At 42.2% G+C, this 26,213-nt stretch overlaps 1 protein-coding gene across 4 annotated transcripts in view; it reads left to right on the top strand.

The window, feature by feature from the left end:
- Positions 1-26,213, top strand: part of PLCE1 (phospholipase C epsilon 1) — an 848,028-nt gene that overhangs the window by 638,096 nt on the left and 183,719 nt on the right. For all 4 annotated transcript variants that reach the window (XM_069239847.1, XM_069239849.1, XM_069239848.1 and 1 more), the window contains one exon: positions 16,217-16,348. In XM_069239847.1, coding sequence (XP_069095948.1) covers positions 16,217-16,348 — 132 coding nt within the window. The remainder of the gene's footprint in view (positions 1-16,216; positions 16,349-26,213) is intronic.

Genomic DNA, 26,213 nt, shown 5'->3' on the forward strand with positions numbered 1-26,213 from the left:
CATTGTGCTGTCAATTTAAATCTTGTGCGTCTGATTCTCTGCTTACCTGTACTGTGTACCCCCCGTACATAGCTATTTTACCCTGTTTTTTCATTGGTGGTTGTGTTATATCTTTTAACAGCTGACATGGAGGATGGATGCTTTTTACATTAATTGTTGCACTGGTGTATATGTTTTTTTCCTGTTACAGTTATGTGTTGCATTTTAAGTCCAGTTCCATTGTCATGTTCTTTCGTTCTTTTCGTTCTTTTTCTTTTCTCAGTCTTTGTTGTATGTTTTGACCCTATCCTGGTCCGTGGCAGCCCTGAAAGGGGGTGGCGGGGGTGGGCAAATAAGACCCATGCCACAGGTCTGTATGTTCAAAGTTCCCCTTGTATCCCAACCTAGCTGGTAAATACCACAAAAAACAGACATTACGCCTTGCCACGCACATTATTATACTAATCCTCTTTACATCAAGTGCACAACTTTTGCAGATCACATTGATGCCAGCACTAACAGCAGCAAGGAAATTTTTGCAATCATCTAAATTTCACTGTATCTCCTTCCACCTCCAGCAACATTACCCCCTCACAAAACCTTTGCAGCAAGCTCTCTAAATTCTTCCGTAACAAATTCACCCCATATTCAGCAACTTCAACATTCAACCAGACCACTTCCCATCACGTCCAGGTAGTAAAATTTAACCTCATGGCCCACTGTGACCACCATTGAAATTGCTGCTACGATGAAGACCATCCTCTCGGGGGCTTCATCTGACCCTTGCTGCTGACATACCGTCACAAAAGGACTCCTACCTACCAAACAACCATCCTCAACAACTCTATCTCTTTCCCAGACACCTTGAAACCATCCTGCTCAAGAAACTATTCCCTGACCAGTGACGCTTTCCAACTGAAGACCCATCTCTCTCCTACCATAGTCCTCAAAGGTCTTGGAGAAACTAATAACACTGAACACCTGAACACCTCAGCAGCTGCCAGTTACTCAACACCACAGTCTGGATTCAGGCCCAACCACAGTACAGAAACAGCACTCCACACCCCCACAGATGACATCTACATGAACCTTGACAGAGGAGACATGATAGACCTCATTCCCTGTGCCTCTGCAGCATTTGACATGGACTCACAACCCATCCTCATCAGGTGCCTGCACAGGATTGGCATCCAAGGACCTGCTCTCTGCTGGATTTGCTCCTTGTTAATGTATAGAACACAAGCTGTCAGCTTTGCACCTTACTCCTCTGAACCCTGTTAACTCATCTGTGCAAAGCCTGAAAATGCATTGCTCAGCCCCACTCTCTTTAATGCATACATGAGCTCTCTGGCCAAAGTCATCATCTCACACGACATCAACATCCTCTCCTGACGACACGCAACTCATACTCTCTATCCTGGACAAGACCTCCAACCAAATAAACAAGTTTTCTGCCTGCATGACTGAAGTCGGTAACTGGATTAAAGCCAGCTGTGTCAAGCTCAACACCGACAAGACAGAAGTAGTGATTTTTGGCAAGAACACCTCACCATGGAACTTCAGCTGGTGGCCAGCCAAACTAGGGCCCACACCTGTGCCAGGAACTTCGGAATAATCATCAATCACAAACTGTAAATGGCAGCATAAGAGAATGCCATCACTGCATCCACACCCTGAAGATGCTGCAGAAGATCTTCAAATGACCCCCAGGCAAAACTAGAAAAACTGGCACGCCTTAGTCACTATTAAATTGGACTATGGGAACACCGTACTCTGAGATCACCAAGCAACGCAATAGAAGACTGCAAACCATCCAGAACTCTGCAGCCAGACTCGTCCTTAACCTCAAACACAATTCTCACATCACACCACACCTCAGGGAACTCCACTGGCTCCCAACACACAAATGTACTCATTTTGTGCTCCTCTCACACACATCCAAGGTGTCCACAACTTAGACCCCCACATACCTGAACAGTCACATTTCCTTTCTGAAGCCGTGTAAGCACCTCTGCTCCGCAGGACTACTAGTGACTCCACAGTTAATCCCACACATTGACTGCACCGTATAATGAGGACAGGCGTTCTCTTACATCGTTCCTAAAGCGTGGAGCACCTTCTCACTCCACATCAGAGCCTCCTCCACTTTTCTTGAAATTCTCTGTACACATAACACAGTTGCAAATGATTGAGTAAATACGAGCCTACTTGTGTACCTAAAATGTTGCAATGTGAATTTGCATGTGTGTATATATGCATGTACATTTACATATATATATAGTGTACACAAAGCCATATTTCAACATTTTAAAATACTTGTGTGCAAATGTGCAAATTCTGCAAGATCAGCCTTTGCAGGTGGCCCCACGAGTTTTATCTGTGATCCATTGTGTGCCTTACCCTAAATACCGTTTCTAGATATGCTACTGTTACCGGTGGGATGTTGTGTTTGTTGTTGGTCTGTTACGTCTTGTTCTCGGTTCCCGGGTCACTCTTTCACAGCCTCCATGATTTGCCGACATCAATAGACTACCCATGGTGTGGCCAGAGCGTCTACTCCTCGATGTGGTGAGAGGTGAATGTAGGTTTGGAGCACTGCACTTTACCAATTGCATGACAATCCAACATCAGATCTTCGCCCCAGCGGGGCAAACCAAAAAGCTTTGCGTGGCAGCTGCCACTTATGCATCTGATGTGCTACCTTTTCCCAGTTTGCGCCGTCTTTTATCTACTTGCCCCTTGTACCCCATACATATATTTAAAACATAAATGTGCCAGCAAACAGTATTTCTTTAAAAAAGAAAGTTGCTGTAATCATGTTGAAGTGGTGGTTGAGTATGTGAGTTAATTAAATTAATGTCGCCCTTTCTCATGGTCCATCCGCAGTCTCTTCTGCATAAACGCAACACTGCCTTTCCATTCCTAAGTCAAGTTTCAACTGTTAAGAGACGTGCTATATATTTTTTAATGTTCGTTTTCATTGCATTTTTCAAATGCATTAATAGGTGAACAGCAACTGTATATGTGCACTGGAATATCTTCGCAAGAGAAGACCACAAACATTGCAGAAAAGTCTGAAACTGCTACTGCTAAGTTATATACCTATCCTGATGTAATGTGCTTATCAATATTATTTATGTAATGTAATTCTGGACTTAAATTGACTCTTTATGCATAGATCAGGGACATTGCTCTTCCAATGGTACTCATTTATCGACCCCTGACTCCACCCTGATTAGTTTTGGAACTCTGATTTCTGTTTCACATGGAAATCTCTGTAGCAGGTGCATAAACCCGCTGAACAATATTAACTTGTAAAACATCAGTCACTGTGTGATTTAATTATCAAGGAATTATGAAGTTTGTAAAGATCATAAGCGAAGGTTCCTCAGATTTTTATGCACCAGCCCGACGCTTTTTCTCTCTGTCCGCACATGCTCACCACTACGGAATGAGAGGCGCATAATTTTTACTTTAATAACAAATTTGTCGTTTTCGGTCGAGCCTAGGCAGTGCACATGCGCTGTCTCTCAACATGGTGTAATCTACTTCTGTGGGCTTTCACCACGCCCGTCACTTTCATTTGTTCCTTGGACCACCTTTCATAATTCCTTTGGTTTAGGATTCTCCCGCCTTGAGGCTCTTTTGTTACCAACTTGGAGACTGACCCTGTTACATGGATTATTGCACTTTATTATTATATCGGCTATATAACTTGGTGTCGGCGTGCTACTTTTTTCTTTTGCCTCTCTCCTTCACTCTTGTGGCAGGATGTTGTTTCTTCCTCTGGCATCTCGGTGTTTCTTTGCGTATCTGCACATGACAAAGACTACAAACTGGAGGGGGGTATCTTTTTTATTTATTTATAAAGCACAAACTCTACCAGTAGATTGGAGCGCTTTACATGAGCACCGGTTAAATTTGCAGCTCCATTCCTAAATTCTTACCAAGTTTAGCAGTTGAAAAATATACAAACTGGTGCCATTTAAATAGAAAAAACACTAGGGAAACGCTGAATGCAGCTCTCACAGGCACAACGGGAGAGCCAATACTACACTATTCATTACACTCGAGAAACTCACCCATAATGCTTTGCAGGGCATCCCTTTTACAACACACTTTTGCACATAACTTAGCCTTTGGTGGTCCTAGGACAATGGGACCACCACCAAAACGTTCAGCACGTCGTTCTCTTTCTGTCTAGCTCATCTTCTGGGGCTACACACTAGGTTGGGAGGACCCCAGAATCATAACCTCTTCCACCATTCAATGTGTTTTTAAGCTCTCTCATGGCTGGAGCTTTTGCTTTACAGCTGGGAATAGTTTGTGTTCTAAAGGCGTTGCTTGTAATGATATTCTAGCAGGCTTGCTAGGCCTGAAAATGTGTAATGCACTATGCCCTTTAGGGGCTAAATACATGGTTACACTGCAATGCTCTCTGATCTTTTCTTTTCATGCCCTCTAGGAGCTGACTATATGGTTACATGACCATATTTATTGCAAATGCTATTTTATTGTGGTGCCATCTAGGGGATGTTCTGGGCATTACAGTCTGATGCCAAGTATATGAAAGAATGCACAGTTTATTTCTGATAAAGATGTAATGTGCTTCATAGCTAAATACTTATAAGGTGCCAAAGGCGAGACCTATTGGCTATGCCAATGCTTGTTTTGACTTGCAGTCCACAGGTAAACACGCAGAAATTTGGTTTGTGCTAGGCTACCGTCATTATAAGGTTAGTTAACTGTGGAACATTTAATGGCGTATTAACAGCGGTTGAAAGAAGTGTGGTGTGAAGCAGTGCTGTAATAAGAGGGTACATCACCCTGCCCTAGTGAATAGCTTTTTTGTCAGTACAGAATTCTCTGTGATCTATTTCATGGCAAATGGAAGGCAGAACATTTTTTTTTTTTTTTTTTTTTTTTACCAATAGTGGCATATTGCTCTTGGCCTTCAACCCAGGAGAAAACAAATTAGTCATTTCATATGATATACAGCGTGTGTTAGAGTGTGTGCGAGAGCCCATATACAAAGCATTATAGTATCACAGTTGAAAAATCACCACAACAGAGACCAGCATTAGCAGAAGGAAGTCTTTGCTGGCACATGAGTACACTGGGAATTTACAATATTTCACTCCCAGACGTGAATCATAGGGTGAAACACAAGTCCTATTATTGAGAACTCTACAGTACGGGCTCTTGAACACATGCACATGCATATATTCAATATACGTTTAAATATTGTGTAGTATGCATTGGCCACACTACAATTAACTCTTAACAGTTAACATAAAATTGTGTTCTGCTGTCATCTGTGACACATTTGCATAGCAATGGTGCCGCGGGACAAGGTGTATTCAAGGACAGTGGATCCCCCTACCTCTGATTACTGAAAATTGTTGTAATTGGGATGCATAGGGTCCCTCACCCCCCATGCCCGATGCCTCTTCACCTGCTGCACTATTCAGAGCTTTGCAGTGACTTTATTTTCCACTTCTCCATGACACTAACATACAAGCACTGCCAAAGCCCGTCGTTATCTGAATAACTCCTTAGTTGAAGTGCATTTGTGTTCCATTTTATGTCAACCATCATTACAACTTTCAAAAAATAAAACCCCCACCCCATTTTTTGCCATCCTTCAAACTTCCTCCCAGAACCCCGATACCTTGTTGCCCGACCCCACATGCCCCCAGTCACTCAATCTCCTCTCTCTTTCTCAAGTCCTTCTGGCTGATCGTAACAGCTCTTGTATGGGTTTTGTGTATTGGATGAGTTGATATTTTGTTCGTGAATCTTTTCCTAGTCACAATTTCAGCTTGGATTCATCTAGTATTTGTAAAGATCAGAATCTCCCAGGCCATAATAATTCTTTACAGTTTATTCCAAAGTATTCCAAAAGTAGACCCCACTGTTTTTTGTAATCTGTCTTTAGCCTGGGCAGTTTTGGGCAGTATTTCCATCCCTAGTAGCCACCACAATTTGTCCAGCTATCTGTTTTCTGTGGCAGCTGTTGTTTGTCCCTTTAGGGCCAGAATCGCCTGCTTTGCTGCAAGAAGTTTGAAATGAACTGTCCCTTCCTCCCCTGTAGGGAATACATTTCTGCTGCTGGTTGGCCCAGAACTATGACTTGCGGGCATCCCACTCAATGTCAAGGCTGAGATCTGTTGAATTGTTTGTATCACTTTTCTTCCAAAAAGATTGCATCTGGGTGCAGGACCAGAAACTGTGTGTTAACGTTCCCATCTAACCACATCCTCTCCAACATCCTGCCTACCTCTGATGATCCATAGTTGCTAATCATGTGGGCATGTAATACCATCAAGTTAGTGTTTCAACGTTATTTCCATTCTCATCACATGTGACAAAGTTATTAGTTCAAGTCAGGGTGGCTTTCCATTGCTTTTCACTTAGAGTTATATGTAATTCTTTCTCACACACCTGCTGCAATATGAGCTTCTCTCTTTCTTTTGTTTTGTTGAATAGATCATATGTGTTTGGGAGACAGCATACTTCTCATCACCACATGTCAAGAGGAATTTCTCGAAAGGGATGAGACCTCAAATCTCCCCTTCTTTGGGGGTGCTTGAGTCTGTTTAAGGTCTAAATGGGAAAGGCTCTGGTTCCTATAATCCAAACTCAGCTTTCAACTTTTCAAATGTTTTCACTACTCCCAGTAAACCATATGTTGAAAAGTTTTGCATCCCCCATACTACCAATGATGAAAGGCTGACCTACCTTAGGCCTTGTGTAAATTCACTATTTCCCCTTAGAGGTGTAAGAAGCAAGAGGAATGATGGTAGTCTTCTTTTGCAAAGTGGTTTCTGCCCATTTATTCACCCTGAAATGTTTGCTTTTGGACTACCTGATTTTTTACCCAAGCCCATAAAACAAAAGAGGTAGTCCATACCTCTGGAGCCAAAAACAGGAAGGTTTCCCCTTTGAAGTATCAGTGGGAAGAGTTCAGGCAGCTCTGTCAGTTGGGGGCAGAGCCGAGGGTCCCAGGGGAGGTCTTTTCATAGACCACTTGAAGTCACCATCTTTAATAGTCTCACAATGATGAGCAGGGGTGGAGTGATGTTGTGGCACCCTAAGAATTGTGCAGGGTGCTTGGATTTTAGAACTTTGCACCCCACTAAAAAACTCTGCACAAGGGAGGGACACTTGAAAGGTAACTGGACCTGGTGTATCAACTACAAAAGAATGGCCAGCTGGAAGGAGAAGTTCCCTGACCCCACAAAGAGGATGGACTGAAAATGTTTAACTCCAACCGGCACCCATGCTGGGATGGGCCTCTCCAGAGCCAGTGACACTGGGCCCCTTATGACCCCTCGGGAACAATTTGAGGAATAGACCTGCTGGAGGAACCTGGATGTGACTCCACTAACACACAGGTGGCCTTCAGGTAGCCATGAGTCTGTGGTGCCTGGGGAGTGCACCAAGGAGAGTGTGTTGCTTGTTGGCTTTGGAGTGGCTGTTGGAGATGCCCCTAAGCATGAGAAAGCATTAGGAGCCTAGGCAGAGGGCTGATCTGTAAAGTGACTCTTAAAAACCAAGCTCCCCAACAAATATAACCTTTAGAGGCAATGTGATCTCTGGGCACCAAGAGCAAAATGAGGCCAGGGTTCCATGTTTTCAAGCATCCCTGGAGCCTGTACTTTTGTATGTAGGCTCTGGAGTGTGGGAAACCCCTGGTGGTGGCTCCTAAAGCTACAGTGGTGACATGATTAAAGAAGAAGCAAGACTCTTGGGCCCATTGACACCATTTGAATGTTGTTTACTGATAGTGTAATGGTATATGCTTTAATCACGGTCATGAAAAGGTTTTATCAATAAGCAGTAAATTATCAGTTGATCATTACATGTTTTAAAGATGGTTGTTGACATAATTTAAATTGCTTTATTGACAGCCCCCAGCTTAACCCTGAACATGGCAAGCCTTAATGAATGTTGGTGTAATATGCTACCGTTCCTCATGATTTCAAAAGAGCTTTATTGGTTTATTATGCTATATTTCTATTTGTATCCCTGTGGTGACACCCTGTCAAAGCCAGTAGGTCTGCCTTTTTGATAATGACAGCCTTCTGTATTATGTCTATGTGGGGGTGTTGTGGGTATCATTTTACGACCCATTAGGGGTGTAACATATTACGAGGGGGTCACCAAAGTCCACCTACATGAATGTATATATTTGTAAATTAATGTGTAGTATTTATTGTGTGTGTCATTAAAGTAAGTTTTCTTTGTATGAGAAAAAGCACTAACTGGATAATTGAGTTTTGTTGGTTGCGCGCCCCTCATGTGGAGTACAAGCCCACACCACCTCCTCTGAGTAGGCCTTGGACTGCTCTTCTTCACTACCCTGAGTCAGTCGAGAGCTACAGTGGGGTACTTTGTTCTCAGTAAAGGGTAGGTTTAGGACTTATTACGTACGAAGGACTCCCATCCTTCACAACTAATAACACACTTTCTTACAGTCCCTCATTGAACACCATAGCATCCCAGAGTTTTAGCATGTGATGTAAAAATTGGGATCTCTGTGTTTTTTTGTTTCCAGGGGACTTCCCAAGGTGGCCCTCGCTCAATATACGAGCCATCATACACAATCCCTTTTCTGTTTCTCACCTGGTCTAGTGCAGCAGGAAGCGCAAGTGAGCAGTGTAATTATAATTATTTGGTGGTCCTAGCCTGCCATAATGTGACTTCAGCATGCATTGGCATCTACTAATCGTTTCTTTCTTACCCTGCCAAACAAAGTCCAAGCAGTAAGACTGGAGCTCAGTTTTTACCTACAGAACTAGGAGGAGTGTCATGGGTGAATGACAAGGTACTTCTACACATTGATATTATAATTGATCTAAGGTGGCCCTTCTATGTGCTGAGCTTCTGCCTTTAATGGGCTCTGAGTGTTAAGGTGGGGCATGCTACTTAAGGGAATCGGATGTGGAACAGATTCTGTGTCACAGCATGCAGTGTTTATATACACTGCTGGAGCCTGTTGAAAAGCCCACTCACATGCATATATTTCTCTGATCTGTTCAGGTACCAAAGAGTAAAATGCTTGCATTATCACTGCCTTCCTTCGAGGTGCATCCTTTATAAATGATGGAGGCCAATCACACTCTGTGAAAATTATGTCATAGGCATCTGACAAATGTGATCAGAATAAAGATTTCATTTTATGCACTATGGGCCTGATTACAACTTTGGAGGAGGTGTTAATCCATCTCAAAAGTGAAGGAAAAGGGAAGGATATACCACCAGCCGTATTACGAGTTCCATAGGAAATAATGGACTCGTAATATGGCTGGCAGTATATCCGTCAGCACCTCCTCCAAAGTTGTAATCAGGCCCTATATCTCCTTCAGTTTCAAGCCTCTATGAAATGAACCCTATCTGGAGTTTGTGTTTGTCTGGTATCTCAGCCTGTTTGTATACTTTATTTTTTGGAGTCACAACCAGATAGATTCTGGCAAACTGGAGTTACTTTACTTCTCTGCCCAGAAGTGCTATTGCACAAGTCCTGCCTGCAGAAGTATGCAGTTTCCGAGGTTTCTCCTTTGTCGGTCCAGCTACATTGGTTTTCCTAAAATGAGCTTTTGAGTCCTAAACCTATCTGTTCTTTCTTCATGTTAACCTTAACAAAATGTACTGGTTCTCTTTCTCTTTTCTGACTGATGTATTTGTCCTTTCTCCAAGACTCAGCCCATCCGCTCCTTTCGGTTCTGAAAATAATGCGATTGTTATTGCTGCCGATCCAGATTTTTAATCTGTTGTTGGTCCCTCAAATTGTATCAACCCCTGCTGGACTCGTGCTGTGGCGAAAAGTCAGTCCTACATTTCTGTTTAGCTTTCTGCTTTATCTCATTTTTTTGGTGCTGCTTTTTATTTACCGGGACCCTCAGACTCATTTTGTGTTTTGAGTTGCAGTTTTGTGGCTAGAGAGCCCAAATATCCGGGCCGATGGAGGTATATACTTCTGAAATAGTTTTAGGAAACTGCTGTTCTCAATCTTGATCAGAAAAAGCAGCCAAAAGCTGGTGCACTAGGAGAACTGCTGCATCCCTTCATTACTAATAACCATTGAAGAGACTCTCAAAATTAGCTGTTAAGCATCTGTATTTGTTTCAATACATCCAGTAACATCACCAATAAGGGTGTGCCATGCATATTAGTGTATATACTAGCAACAATTGTTCCCCACGTACTACCCGGGTGGTACAGAGTTGAACACACATAGTCAGCATTCTTATGTTTATCTTGGGGTGATGTGCGAAGACAGACCCCATGCCGTTAATTCGTTTTGCAATCAGTTGAAAATTGAATCTCATCTTTCATTGTGGACGCTTTGCCCATGATTGCATTAATAGTCTGTGGACTAATTGCCTGCATTTCTGGATGATGCATTTGTTGTGCAAGATCAGAAACTGCCACTCCAATCCCTGAGGGCTATCAAACATACTGTTATACTCATCTGTATACCACAATAATTGATTTAATAACTGTCTTAATTACTAAGAATTCAAATTTGCTGCATCCAAGTTCAGCGTATCACCAGCTAACTGGTTCCTGGTTTACTTAAGGGACCCATTTTGACATTCTGTATTACATGTAGTAGATTTCAACCAAACCAGCCTTGGTGTTCCTGATCCTAACAGGATTTCTTGGTGTTAAGTTCGCATTCTGGATGTACAGGGGCAACTTTGTACGTATGAAACTACCTAGCGTTTGGATCTAGAGGATCGAACTACGTCTATGAGTAAAATATTTCAAGGGGGGCACACAGCATGTGCGTTCATGACAAAAGTTAATCCAATTTTGTTTATGCATAACATGGCCAGAGATTAGACTCTAGCAAGATACAGGCATAGTCAGTTTACCAACTAGAGACAGGAAATGTGGTTGACTGTAACCTACAAACCACCCTCACGTTACATGACTATGGTACTTTCTGGGCAACAATCACTCCTTTGAAATTTACAAGATTAATTGTTGTGAACTCCAAACTCCATTTGGTTGCATCTTAAGCCTTTATTAAAATTGACGTCTAATGTACTGTAAATAATGTGTAAAGATATGAGAACAAACAAAATAGTGGCAATAAATGCATTTATGCAAAATAATATTATTGTGACACCTTTTTCAAAATTTTCATTCAACTGAATGTGAATTAGTCTTTATTTCATCAAGCCCTCCCTTCTAGCTCCTAGTGAAGAAGTCTTGTTCTGTACTTCGAGAAGTTTGTCTTCTGTCTCTGCATTTAGTTGTGGCATTCTGAAGTAAACTGAAAAGGCCGGGCTAGCCCCAAGAAGCTTATGGATTTGCTGAAGAGGTTGACTGCAGCAGCTTCACGAACCAAGCCTCCTGAGGCTCTCAGGAAGGCTAAGATTCTACTCTACCAAGTACATGTCTGTACCCAATTTAAATACACTTTTCTGGTTATTTTGAAAAGGTCAAGCCTTCTGCAGAATTATGTAGCATGCAAGAGTGAACACATCAATCTTATTGCAGCTTCACTAATTTCAGTTGTGTTATAAACCATATGAATGCACATATCTCACTATTATAAAGCAAATCTTATGTTATACATGGGTAAACAATACTAAAATACAACACCCATTTAGACGTAAGAATTGTGCACTCAAATGAATATATGATTGCATGACATGCAACAGCGGATACATTAGTAGTAAAACACAGTGATGATGTCAGGATCAGAAATCATCCAGTCATCTAGGCACAAAAGTAATGGAACCCTTCTTTACTGAATACAATTTTGTAAAAGTGCAAGTATCTTTTTGAAGACTGTTGGTGTGCACAAGGCTCCAAAGGTTGTACCATGAATCAATAAAATGATCTTCTAGGTCAAATCTCAGAAACCTTTGAGGAGAAGGGTGAATGGGTTTATGAAAATATGCCTCCTGAAGTTCTACGTTGATAAAATGGCTGCATGGAGTTATGAGGGGAAACACCACCTGTAAAGTTATAATTTTGAATAAAAGTGGATAGATACCCACAGTTAGAAATTAGGTCTCTATTTGGCAGAGGTATGCACCATGTTCAAGTAAGGGCCACAAGCCTAGTCGGGGTATGTCACAACACAATCTAAATTATTCTGTGCTCATCTTCTGGTAGTTTGGCACAGAGCAGACAGCTTAATTTGAAAGGCAATGTAAAAAGTATTTGCGCAGTAACTCATAAGGAAACACAAGACCAAAACAACAAAAATCCTTCCAGCGGAAATTGAGATATTAATTTTTAAAGATTAAATGTAAAAACAGTGTTTAGAAGCCACTTGCTCTTAAAAGGTTACTTGAGGTTGCAAGGGACCAGTTCAAATACAAAATCCAGGCCAACCGCAATGGAGGGGTAGGCCGACTACAGAAACTGCACGGGGCCTGATGAAACAGTACCTTTAGTTGAGCAATGTGGTGACGCTGAGGGCACGATGCAGCAATATTTTCCACGCAGTTGAGTCACTGTGTTGTCGGCAGGCTCTGTTGAGGAAAATGCGTTGTCTTCGGGCCATGCAGAGCGTCGTCGGCGAATTGTGCAGGTTGTAACTCAGCTGTCGTCAGACAGCAGCTGCATCATTGTCAGAGATGAAGAGCATCAGTTTCTCCTCCGCACTTGTGGTGTTGCATCGATTTTTGTAGAACTCAGCTGCAGAACCTACTTCTGAGGCCCAGGGTTTGGAGGTGGCACTTCAGCCAAGGGTGAGATGCATAGAAGACAGTCCAGCAGCATCAAGAGAGTGGTAGGCAGTCTTTGATGTCCCTGAGACTGCAGGAGAACAGGGGACAAGCTAGCAAACCCTTGGAGATCACTCTGGTGGGAAGGCATAGACCTTCCAGCAGGATCAGAGAGCGGCAGGCAGCAGGGCAACACGCAGAAAAGCAGTCCTTCCAGAATAGCATACCAGTTGAGTCCTTTGAGCAGCACCACAGTTCTTCAGACGGAGATTCAGTCCCGGGTCCATAAGTATCTCATTTGATGGGATCAGAGACCCAGTACTTATACCCAAATGTGCCTTTGAAGTGGGGGAGACTTCAAAGAGTGGTTTTGAAGTGCATCAGTTCCCTTTCAGCCCAGCCCAGTCCTGTCTGCCAGGCTATCTGTGGGGGGTTTTCAGTCCTTTGTGTGGAGTCTGGCTACTATCCTTGGAAGTGTAAGTAAGTGTGTGCCCCTTCACCTTTCCTGCCCACGAAGACCCATCGGTATGCAGATGAATGCTGATGCATTTGAGTGTCCTGTGTTTATAGCTGTCTGAATGGAATTCACAAGGGTGGCCGTCACCCAGCATAGATCAGATCTGGATTGGGAGCAAGCTGTAAGGCACACATAGCAGTAAGAACAGAGAAATACCTACTTTCTAAAAGTGGCATTTCTAAAATAGTAATGTCAAATCCGACTTAACCAGTAAAGAGGATTTATCATTACCATTCCAAAGATATCAAACATGATGTAGTTACTCCTTTCTGATCAGAAATTACAACTTTAACGTATATTAAGGAATTCACAGTGCAGGCCTATGAGAGAAGCAGGCTTCACTGAAGTGAAAAATGACTTTGAGGAGTTTTCGCTGTCAATACATGTCCTAACTTTTGAATACACTGTACACTGCAGTGTGGGTTACATCGGGCCCACCTTAGGGGTGACCTATATGTAATAAAAGAGGATTTTAAGGCTTGGCAAGGGGATATGAATACCAAGTCAAGGTAGCAGTAAAACTGCACACACAGACCTTGCAATGACAGGCCTGAGACATGGTTAAGGGACTACGTATGTGGGTGGCACAATCAGTGCTGCTGGCCCACCAGTAGGATTTAATGTACAGCCCCTAGGCACACATAGTGCACTTTGCTAGGGGCTGAGCAGTAAATTAAATATGCCAATTGTATAGGAGACAATGATACCATTTTTAGGTGAGAGAGCTCAAGCACTTTAGCACAGGTTAGCAGTAGTAAAGTGCACAGAGTCCTAAAACCAGCAGAAACAATATTAGAAAAAATTAGGGAGGCAGGCAAAAAGTTGGGGGAAGACCACCCTAAGCCTGTCAGATCAATCCCCCACCTTTTTTTCTCTAAGGGGCACTTCCATTATTGCATCCTTTTTATATGAAGGGTGTCTTCCCTTTAACAGTGCTTCCCTCTTGTTGAGATCACGGATAGAAGAGTATTTCGAAATAAGTATTTTAGAGCAGGGCTCTCAAGATCCAAGTTGATATCCCTCAGAGACAATCTGTACAGCCCATTGATTGTTAATGTTTGCTTTCGAGTGGTTTGCAAAAAAACAAACTCTTCACTACTATAATCTTTCCTGATTCAGCATAGTAAGCATGAAGACACCTGGGAGATTGCTGCAACTGAGAAGGATCAGTTGGTCTCACAGTATCACAGTGGTGGCTTTCAGACGACAAGCTTGTCCACGAAAAAGCTTTCTTTCCCTTATTGCTGGATTTGCTGATTTTTATTAATCAAAAAGGATCTAGTATTCTGAGCATGGACTGGTTCTAGCAATGTATTGTCCTTTGCTGACTTATTAAATTTATCAGGTTTTCACCAAACTGCTTTTGTCTAATAAATGGAAATACAAAATTCTTTTTTGGGCTGCATCAAGCCTCCATGGCCCCATCCATATATGCTTCCTACCTTGAAGTTGGTGCTATGCCGGAAGCATCAATCGTATTGTGTGCTAAACAACACACTATTAGCTTCACACTGCCCAGTAGCTCAGCCTTCATCACTCTGAACTGCATCACAAAGGTACTGATGGTCCTTGATGAGACCTTATAAAACATATTCCATATACATTGCTGTGAGGAACAAAAATTGTATAGCGGATAATCCTTACTTAGTGACTCTTCTACCTTCTAATTTATAGGTTGACCTGGCAATGAGCCCCCTTTTACAAATGATGAAAAGATATGAACAAGCATTGAGTTCACTTTCACTTTCTGAGGAAACTCAGTCAGCAAGAGGGTACCTTTACATAGACATGTTGGGAATCCAATTATATCTATACCTCTACATTCCAGTGTCAAAATTTCTCTTACTGCTTGGTGCAGAGACAGTGCATCACAAGCGACTGGTTCGTAAGAACCAAAAAGCTCTTCAGGTGGGACTTATGAACCAAAAAAACGTCAGTACTTTTAGAAAGCCCATGCAAAGGGAAATTAATTTTGTCTATGATATGTCCTATAACATCAGATCATTGTGAACCTTGAATTAACTTCCCTCTCTGTGGTTCAAGGTCAGGCTTGTGCTCATCAGCCAACGAGTGTCTTACTTTTTTGTTAACTTCTGTAAGGTAGAAGTCACAGCTTTATCAATAAACTCTTGCAAAGCTTCATGGAAGTTAAGTATTATGTCAGGATCACCCTTGTGGTAGTCAAGGAGCTCTTCAACATTTTCCTCTTGGAAGCACTCTTTATTCCTCCCATGTTGCAGGAGTTTATGACCGCCATTTGCCTCCTAAGCAGGGCTTTAAATGGTATCAGGAGCTAAACACATCTCATTTGAAAAGAGATTTGAAAGAAATTAAAATAACCTTAGGTCCTCCTCGCAACATCCTATCCTAATGCTAGTCTATGCAGACACACTCACACCTCACTTTATTCCTTTCTCAGCAAGGTTCTGTGAAGTTAAGTGTGCTTTAAGTAGTAGGACAGCCAGCTTTTGGCTTCCACTTTCAATAGTGGCGCCGCTGCCTGGAGCCTCACTTGATTCTACGGCGACGAAAGCCCACTTGACGGTGGCCCAGATTTATCAATATCTGTAAAAGAAATTCCAAAAAATACCTATCTTAGTGAAAAGGGTTTCAACCAGTTTTGAATTTTAAAAGATGGCAAACAACAGCATTTGCAGTGTGGTATGCTAAGGTTTATGAGTATAAGGGAAGGAAGGATTTCAAACTAGACAAATAGAAAAGACATGTAAATAGATTTTCTTTGGTCTAGAGTAGGACTAAATTTTGGTCAATTCGGGGTACGCATGTCTCCTGAGCTGCGACGAGGAAGACAGGAAGTGAATGTAATGTACCTTCCCAATATAGTATTTTTGATTGTAACAAAATTCTAAACGTTAAGCAAACAAACAAATCTGCAGAGTGAAAGTGGTATGCCTTATGTGGTAATTTGCATCAGTGTCTTGAAATATAATGTAAAAAGCTTCGAAAAAAGTTTTGCCTTCTTGGTCTTGGCCATTGGTTATTTAATGACATTTTATGGGAACAGGACTTTCAACTCTAAACCCATGTGGATCTGCCAGAGGGAAAGAAAGAAAAAGCAGGAAGTCCATTTTTGGCAACAATCCTGGCAGAATGAGCCCGGGGGAGACAACAGCACTTGCCAAGCCATCTGGAAAAGGTAAAGTTTGCTTCTTGTATCTTTAGTTCATTATCCAAAATGTATTAGGCTGTGCACAGAGAGATTGGTTGAAAAATGAATTCTCGTAGAACCAACACTATATATAGGGTAGAGAAGAGGCCTTGATTAAATCACGTTTGAGATATATAGTATGTTATTTCTGCCTGAAGTTTATTTTATGTTTTTATTAAAGTAGTATTAAACTTGTGTTTTACTACTGTTTTTATTGTCTAAGCAGTAATGCACATAATGTACATCACTCTGTTACCTTCTCAGCAATGGTCTTAAGTCCAGGTGATTATTGAAGGGCGCCTCCCTCAAATTAATGTCCTCCTGAAGTTTCAAATGCAAGGCACAAGCTAGACGTGGTGAACGGAGCCCCTTCCCCCCTGCTCCAGGGCAAGGGGAGAGGGGAAATAGGCTTGACCCTCCACCTGAACTGAATAAGGGCAATCCGTGCATGCTGTGGCATACACTTGTACTGAGGACCCACTATGTTTTTCCCCCATAAGTCTTCTTTGTCGCTATTAGTTCTGTTTAGAGAAGACTGCCAGCTGTTTCCCTTTTCATCTCTTATCAAGCATTGGCAAAGCCAATAGGTTTCGCCGCTATGAAATCTATTGGTTTTGTCAATGTTTTTTAGACATGTCACACAACATGCACTATGTCTTAAAGTTAAAAAGTGCTATAACGTGGAGAGCATTTACCTCATTAAAGCAAATAGGGGGTCAACAACACATCTTTTCAGTTCTATTCATTTTTGTTTGTACCTGAGCGTATAATGTCCCTGCTAATGCTCACACTCATGCGTTTTACACCCTTTCTGATACACTGGTAGTTGATCAAAGCTCTCATTGCTAGATGGCCAGATGTACAGGTCGGTAAATTTGCCTCAGGAATAATTCAATTCCACACCTTGCAGTATTGGCACTGAGTGAAATTACCGTATCATATTTCAGAGGTCAGAATAAGCCACAACCTGCGAGATAAGAGTTTGTGTAAATGATTACTGCAAATTGCCTTGTTTTCTCAGACGTGCGGTGTTACCGTAATGCTCTGAATACTGGAATTGGGAGCACAGACTGGTTTCAGTTATGCTCTGTGTTTTGGGACAACTTGCAGTGTGGGCTTTCTATCTTTTGCTGGATTTTGCTGGTTCCTGACCATACTCGTCTTTATTGCTCTGCTGCAGTGGCATTGGAAGTCCTGCCCCACGCTGTGCAACAAAGCCCATCTCCAGAGGCCTGAACTTGGTCGAGCTGCGCTTTGCTATGCAGGGTCGGTCAAACGAAGCACTGGAAACTAGGGTTAATTTCCTGTGCATGCACACAATATTAGTCTTTATCAAGCAACATTCAAAGTCCGTCACAATCAGGTTTTTTAATGTTCTCTTTTATGGCCCGACTTCCCCAAGCTATAAAAGGGAGCCTTGTCCCAATAATGTCGAAAACAGGCACACTTTCACAGTGCCATTTATTTCAAGACACAAAGCACAGTGGCATCCTTCATGTTTCCTCATGCGTAGCCACTGCAAGGAAAAAAAAAAAAGTCCTCTCCGAAAAGTAGAGAGCTCCCCTACTTCCAACATCATTGGGCTGTGTCGACTGAGGATGCTGCGCTACGAGGATGCCAGAAAAGGGAAATGTATAAGAAAAGGGAGAGCGTCAGGGCTGGGGTGAAGGAGAGGGACTGCTAAGGCATGCACTCTTCTAAGAGTGCATACTGAAAAGTAAAAACAAAAACAAAAAAAAGTACAACGAAGAACTAGCGGAAGGACACTGGTCAGTAGCCACTGGCAGTGCCCGCAAGTTGTACTTTAGCCAAACTCCACACAACGGCATGGATGACAGAGCAGAAGACATGCTACGATGTGCTGTCCAATCAAAAGCCGGTATATTAGAGTGACGTTGGAATTAGTCAGTGGTAATTTCATGTAAGTAAGGGACGTGTTCTAAGTTCCTTTTTAAATTTATTATTTTATTACCAAAAGACTTCACAAGCACAGCGCACCGCGTGTGCCGTTCAGGCGAAACTTAAAAAGGGACAAATGTCTCCAGTGGTCTGACAGAAGCACGCTTCTGCTTACAAAAAAAATCAATACCAACTGCCCAGGCAACTAGTTTGTTTAGAAATGACAAGGCCGTATTTTTAAGCTCAGTTCATCCTTTATGAGTGGAACACATACATGCGATGTGCAAGAAGTAAACATTAAATTAAAAATATTCTTTTCACGCTTCAGTTTGTGGTTATATTTATTTTATTTGCTTTTTTATAGCATTCATGGCGTAAGGAAGAAACTTCAGAACCAAATAGCAGTTCATTTTTATCTATATAGTGTGCCAGCTAAGGCCACTCACTCACTAAAAACGTGTACAGTACCAAACCTTCTAGCCGCATCACACTGAATGACATGTTTGATGTATAACAGATAATTGCTGTTGACCTCGTATGCCAATACTAATATCCTGCAGATTTTTTATAATGTTGTTTTTAGCTATGAATGTTTACATTGTGTAACTGTTCATGTACTGCATATATACATAAATGTAACATGTCATACATATAGATAGGTTACATTTTTTTTTTTATTACACAAAATGCCGTATTTCACAGACAGCCATGAAATATGCAACATGCGGTTTGCCTTCATATTGATAGCCCCCAGACCAAACTGCAGAGCTTTACTGTTATCAGTACTCACTGGGACTATGCGATAGTTGGTGAGCAAACTATGGTGCGTGGTTCTCTCTAAGTATTGTTTTGATCATTTGAGCCAAATATTTTTTCAATCTGCAACCTGCGTGGCAAATGCAGTAAATGCAGAATGGCATAATTCTACTTGCTTAGACCTTTGTCTCAGCAATCTATCAGTAAATATTAAACAAAACCTAAACATTCTAACTCAAATCAGTACCCTTTATTAGTTGCTCATTGAATAGAACAGCTTCTACAGCCCCTCCCTTTTACAGACGAACTGCATTCTTAAAAAGGCAAGGGAAGTTATTTTCTAAAATTGTGCAAAATGTAATTACTTATTGTTCGCTTCTTTCAACTGCATACTACCAAACTGTATACTTAATTGTTTTCACTAAACATTTCCCAGCCTAGAGCAACTCGATTTTTCATGTAAACTGCCCCAAAATAAACATGTAACCTAAAAATTACATTGCAGGTCATTTGTGTATTTTGGTACAATATTGCCAGTCCTAAATTATGATGAAATTCAGAAACCATTCACCATTCAACTTTCTGGTTCGTGATGTCTCCAGAACCCGTCACTGTCAATATTGGACCTTATTATGCAGTTACCCAGTATATAAGTGATATATCGTTGATCCCTAGTGTACTTCAGGGAGGTTATGGTTCTGTTGTCATGCATGTGACATTACTTCCTCTGATGTCACTGAGCATTGTCTACCATCATGAGTCCCAGCTTATTTTTCTTTTTAGAGTTGTTCCCTTTTCAGATATATTTACTTGTACAATTGCTGCACAGTTCTCCTATCACACTGAGAACAGTAATGCACAGGAGGCTGTGCTCTGGTGGTTCTAGACCGATTTTTGTATTATGCACTATGTTAAAGCCTAAATGTCTTCAGAGAACAGCAAGTTCACACTTCTCCTTTTGCTTCATGCTTTATGATATGTTACATATTACATTTACAAGCATAATCCAAACAGTCGTAGGGCATTTTTTACTTGTTTTCTGTTTCCATTTGTTACTTTATTGATGTATCACATTACGTGATACGTTTATGTATTGATAAAGTTTCTCTCATTAACCAGAGCCTCATGATGGACGAACTGTGAGGTGAAAGATTTTTCCTCATTATCACATGCCCGTTTGACAGATACTGGTACTTAGTTTCGATGCAGTTTTGCAACTTTCAAGTCCCTGCCAGAGACACATGCACTTTAGATTGCTTTATTTTTCTACCAGCATATCACAATAATCGATTTTGGATAAGTCAATCCAGCCTGGAACAACAAAAAGGCGGATAGGAAGGTCCTATCAAGACCACAAGGGGATTAACCAGAGGAAACCTTGTCCTGATGTTGGGGACCCTAATGTCTTTTATGTCTCCCTATATTTAAAACACAGGATTATTTATAAGACCAAGCTTTACAGACCACCCTGGGTGCCATGCTTCATCATTTCCCCGTCTCATTCATCAGAGAAAATCTAGCAGCAAGCGGGTTCCCTGTCCTGCCATGGAGAACTTATTTTGCGTAGTGAAGTTCGGCATCCATTGCGAGTTAAAATTCTCAGGTCCTTTCCCTTTATTTTTGGGCGCTTCTAGGAGCTGATTAAAAACAGATAAATTGTGATGCAAAGGGATGTGAATTTCCTCTGGATCTGCTTGGTCAAAATATTTCATTCCTGCATAGGCCCATAGCTTGGGTCCATGGCTTTCGTCAGGGCGGGGATCCCTACTGCGCTACTTTACTGGATAAATCTCATTCACTTAAAATCAGCTTGCATACATACATACAGTACCCAGTTTCATAAATCAGCTGGAAAATGTTCGCCTGCTCTGCTAATTTTTTTATCATCCTATAGTATGCAAACAGATGTTATTCAAAATAAACATACATATACAGGGAGTGCAGAATTATTAGGCAAATGAGTATTTTGACCACATCATCCTCTTTATGCATGTTGTCTTACTCCAAGCTGTATAGGCTCGAAAGCCTACTACCAATTAAGCATATTAGGTGATGTGCATCTCTGTAATGAGAAGGGGTGTGGTCTAATGACATCAACACCCTATATCAGGTGTGCATAATTATTAGGCAACTTCCTTTCCTTTCGCAAAATGGGTCAAAAGAAGGACTTGACAGGCTCAGAATAGTCAAAAATAGTGAGATATCTTGCAGAGGGATGCAGCACTCTTAAAATTGCAAAGCTTCTGAAGCGTGATCATCGAACAATCAAGCGTTTCATTCAAAATAGTCAACAGGGTCGCAAGAAGCGTGTGGAAAAACCAAGGCGCAAAATAACTGCCCATGAACTGAGAAAAGTCAAGCGTGCAGCTGCCACGATGCCACTTGCCACCAGTTTGGCCATATTTCAGAGCTGCAACATCACTGGAGTGCCCAAAAGCACAAGGTGTGCAATACTCAGAGACATGGCCAAGGTAAGAAAGGCTGAAAGACGACCACCACTGAACAAGACACACAAGCTGAAACGTCAAGACTGGGCCAAGAAATATCTCAAGACTGATTTTTCTAAGGTTTTATGGACTGATGAAATGAGAGTGAGTCTTGATGGGCCAGATGGATGGGCCCGTGGCTGGATTGGTAAAGGGCAGAGAGCTCCAGTCCGACTCAGACGCCAGCAAGGTGAAGGTGGAGTACTGGTTTGGGCTGGTATCATCAAAGATGAGCTTGTGGGGCCTTTTCGGGTTGAGGATGGAGTCAAGCTCAACTCCCAGTCCTACTGCCAGTTCCTGGAAGACACCTTCTTCAAGCAGTGGTACAGGAAGAAGTCTGCATCCTTCAAGAAAAACATGATTTTCATGGAGGACAATGCTCCATCACACGCGTCCAAGTACTCCACAGCGTGGCTGGCAAGAAAGGGTATAAAAGAAGGAAATCTAATGACATGGCCTCCTTGTTCACCTGATCTGAACCCCATTGAGAACCTGTGGTCCATCATCAAATGTGAGATTTACAAGGAGGGAAAACAGTACACCTCTCTGAACAGTGTCTGGGAGGCTGTGGTTGCTGCTGCACGCAATGTTGATGGTGAACAGATCAAAACACTGACAGAATCCATGGATGGCAGGCTTTTGAGTGTCCTTGCAAAGAAAGGTGGCTATATTAGTCACTGATTTGTTTTTGTTTTTGAATGTCAGAAATGTATATTTGTGAATGTTGAGATGTTATATTGGTTTCACTGGTAATAATAAATAATTGAAATGGGTATATTTTTTTTTTTGTTGAGTTGCCTAATAATTATGCACAGTAATAGTCACCTGCACACACAGATATCCCCCTAACATAGCTAAAACTAAAAACAAACTAAAAACTACTTCCAAAAATATTCAGCTTTGATATTAATGAGTTTTTTGGGTTCATTGAGAACATGGTTGTTGTTCAATAATAAAATTAATCCTCAAAAATACAACTTGCCTAATAATTCTGCACTCCCTGTATATGTCAGGTGAGACTTAACAAAACATGAAACATAAACCAATAAGGGGGAAGTCCCTCTTGTCGCAAATATCTTAGCTAATGTGCCATTGCACTCCTCATATATGAATAGAAAACACTGCAAGCAAACAAGTGTGAATGTGGTTCAAATTGTGTTAAAAGCATGCCACATTCATTCACACCATCTCACTTTGATCTAAACGTGAGCTGGTGGAGCCTTATTGCCACACTTTGTTGGGTAAACGTCTGTGGTTAGGAAAAAACCCTATCACGTTGTGTATCCATACAGCCACTTTACTTACTTTGTCAAGGTTCACGCCCTTCTGCCATACCTATATTCATGCACAAGCTCTCGGGATGTTACTTTCTGGAGGAGAGACTCGTGTTTTTGAAACTGCTCCGTCTGTGCACCGTATCCAATGTGTGCATCATTGCCATTGTACATGCCCCATTGCATGAAGAGAACTGTAGTTTCTGATGGAAATATCTACCTGGAGATTCCTCATCTTTGGAATCTCCCCATGCAACACTTCGATGGGAAACCTTTCCATAGCACTCCCATGCCGAAGGAAAGAGAAGCCTAGTTATTCATGGCCAGAGCACGATATGAAAAAAAAAGGATGACAAATTTCGTCCAAGATCCAAATCTCCATCACCTAATTCTTCCAGAGCTTTAAAAAGAAACCTAAGAAGAAGCGATGCCATGAATTCCATCATCAGTCCTCCAGAGCCAACTCTTCGAAATTGGTGACCCTTCAGCCGCTCTGATGAAGATCATGAAGAGGTAAATCTGGAGTCGATTGTGATGACTCCACCTCAGCCGACACCCTTGGGGCCACCAGTTCCAGTACCAGTGATGCCATATCCAGTGCTAATTTCAACAGATCTACTTGCTCCTGTAGCGTTGTTTCCTCAACTCCAAAAAGATACATTGTACACTTCTTTTCCAACTCGGGGTATGGGTCTGAGCCGAATTCTTAATGCTACGTTTTCCATTTTCATGAGAGCCATGAGGCTATGTGGCATGTCGTCAGGCCCCATAGACCTATTGCCTTATATATTGGGAGGTGTTCCTGCGCCATACCACATTCACCTTTCTGACCATTTGTGCTGCTGGCACAGTTTCCCTGGCCGACTCCTCCACCCAAATCTCTGATGCTACAAACGCCACATCAACTAGTTTTTCCTTTGTCATTGAATGGAAATTCTCTGCCAGCAGCACATCCACAACCACTGGTGCCGCAATTGAGACAGCCGGTGCCACAGTCGATGCAACCAATGCCACAGTGGGCTCTACAGTCAACCTCACTAGAGCCTTCTCCACAGACGCCAATTGTGACACCACTAGCGACTTTACCAACCATAGACCCTCCTCAAGGGGCATTATTGCTCCATTGATCTTAGCGAGAGGTGCAAAGACTTTTGGAGGAGGAATGTTTCCTCTTTGGAAATAATATTTGTCAAGAAGACGTAGGTGGAGATGGTAACCAATTATATATTGAACTGTAATTTAAAGGTTTAAAGGAAGCGAGCAGTCTGGACACGTCCCCACAGTGGGAGTTCTTGTCTCCAACAGGTCTTCCATTTCCAAAGGTGTCATCTTATCATTCAGTGGCGCGAAAGCCGCCGATATGTTAGTGTTGCGTCTCCCAACCACAGAATTAAAGTCTAATATATTGTCATAGGTTTTACATTCAGTACTACATACCTCGGAACCTTTAATGCCCTCTAATGAGGTCTTGACCAAATCCATCATAGTAGGTAGGTTTGTCTTATCATAGCAATGACGCTACAAACCAGCTCCTGGAGACCAAGTATTCCTATTGGCACACCCTTCTTCAGAGAGTTTGGTAGTTCCAGCCTGTTGCTCGTCAAAGCTTACTCTTGGTTCCTTTTCTTTCTGTTCCCTCTGACAGAGAATCCAAGAAAACGGAGCAATCTGCCAAAAATATATTCTCATCAGGTAGCATGGCACTGAAATCTTTGAGCACAACCTACCTCCTAATCATATATATATTCATGCATTATAAGATTTAGCATAAAACATCATACCTAAACTTTTGTCAGAAGAACAAGCTAATTTTCACAACTAATTGATTGTGAAGCGACGACTAGACAAGTCATACTATCAGGGCATGAAACTGCTGGCGTGGTCGCGAGGGCTTTGGACACACAAATGTCAATCCACATGACTGGGTGAAAATCTCAGTTTTTTCACAGGATGTGCAGATTATGCTCATGGATTTGCCATTTGACGGTTCCCAGCTTTGTGGAGCAATAGCATTTCTGCTTTAGAGCCACAGCACAATCACTTGGCCTACAGTCACAGATCAGAGACCACGCGCAATTTAAAAAAAAATTGAAGCTTCAGCAAGGGGTTCTCCTTTTGGGGGTGTCAGCAATACTCGGTACAGCAACTACTGTCATCAGCTCCCCTTTAGAAAAGTTACAGAGGGAGGACTAGAGGAAGACAGCGAGCCCACCGTTTCCTCCTTCCTCTTCCTCCTCCTCTTTCGCAGTCAGCACAGGAAAGCAACCCTAGTTTCCTCTTTTTGGATCACACTCTACCAGTCGGAGGAAGGGTGTCTCAGTTTCCACATAGATGGAGGTGAATAGCACCAGACCTCCGGGTGTTACAAACAGTGGAAAAGGGATATACCCTACTGACAAATTCCCCCATCCTCTAACCCCCTACCTCAGGAACATCTATATCTTCTACAACAGGAGGTCCAATCCCTGGTATTAAAAGGTGCAGTGGCGTTGGTTCCAGGCCAGGAATGGGGTCATGGATTGCTACTCAAGGTATGTCCTGATCCCCAAATAGGACAGCAGGTGCATCAGATTCTATACCTCAGGATTCTAAACTGCTTTCTCAAGCGACGAAAGTTCAAAATGCTGTCCCTAGCTCAGGTTCTTCTAGTGCTCGAAACAGAAGCCTGGGTGGCATCTGTCGATTTATAACACGCCTACTTCCATATTCGTATCCTGCAATCACACAGAAGATAGCTTCGCTTCACAATGAGTTCCCAACATTTCCAGCTTGCAGTCCTTCTGTTTGGCCTCACTTCCACCACTCAAGCCTTTATGAAAATAATGGCAGTGGTAGTGGCACTTCTCATAAGATCAGGATCTGGGGTGTTCCCTTATCTGGATGATTGTTTCATAAAGGCCATTTCTACAGAGATGGTGTCTCACCACTTGCAGGGAGGAATGCCCTCTCAGCGTGTCCTGTTCATGGGGGCACTATTGGACACCACATTGAGTCATGTTTTCCCTCCACCTCAGAAGGTTCAAAATATTCAGGTTATGGTGCCAGTGTTTCAAACAGGAGTGACCATTCCAGTTCTGAAGATCCTACTCTTGCTTGGTCTGTTAGCCTTCTGCATTCTGTTAGTCACCCACGCATGTTAGCATATGACGGACCTTCAATGGTGCCTCTGAAGACAGTGGTTCCAACACAAGGGAGATCTACAAGCATCCAGCAAATCTGCAGTAGATTTCCAATGGTGGATGAAAACCAGCATCCTTTGTCAAGGAAACCCATTTTACCCTCCACCCCTGGTGAAAAGAGTGATTACGAATGCTTCCACGTTAAAGTGGAGGAGCTCATCTGGTGGAACTGGAGATCAGAGGTCTTTGGTCTCTAGGAGAACACATTTTAAACAGCAATCTTCTGGAATTATGGGCAATCCATCTAGCATTCAAAGCC

The sequence above is a fragment of the Pleurodeles waltl genome, chromosome 6 (genome assembly GCF_031143425.1).
Source record: "Pleurodeles waltl isolate 20211129_DDA chromosome 6, aPleWal1.hap1.20221129, whole genome shotgun sequence".
Classification (NCBI taxonomy): Eukaryota; Metazoa; Chordata; class Amphibia; order Caudata; family Salamandridae; genus Pleurodeles; species Pleurodeles waltl.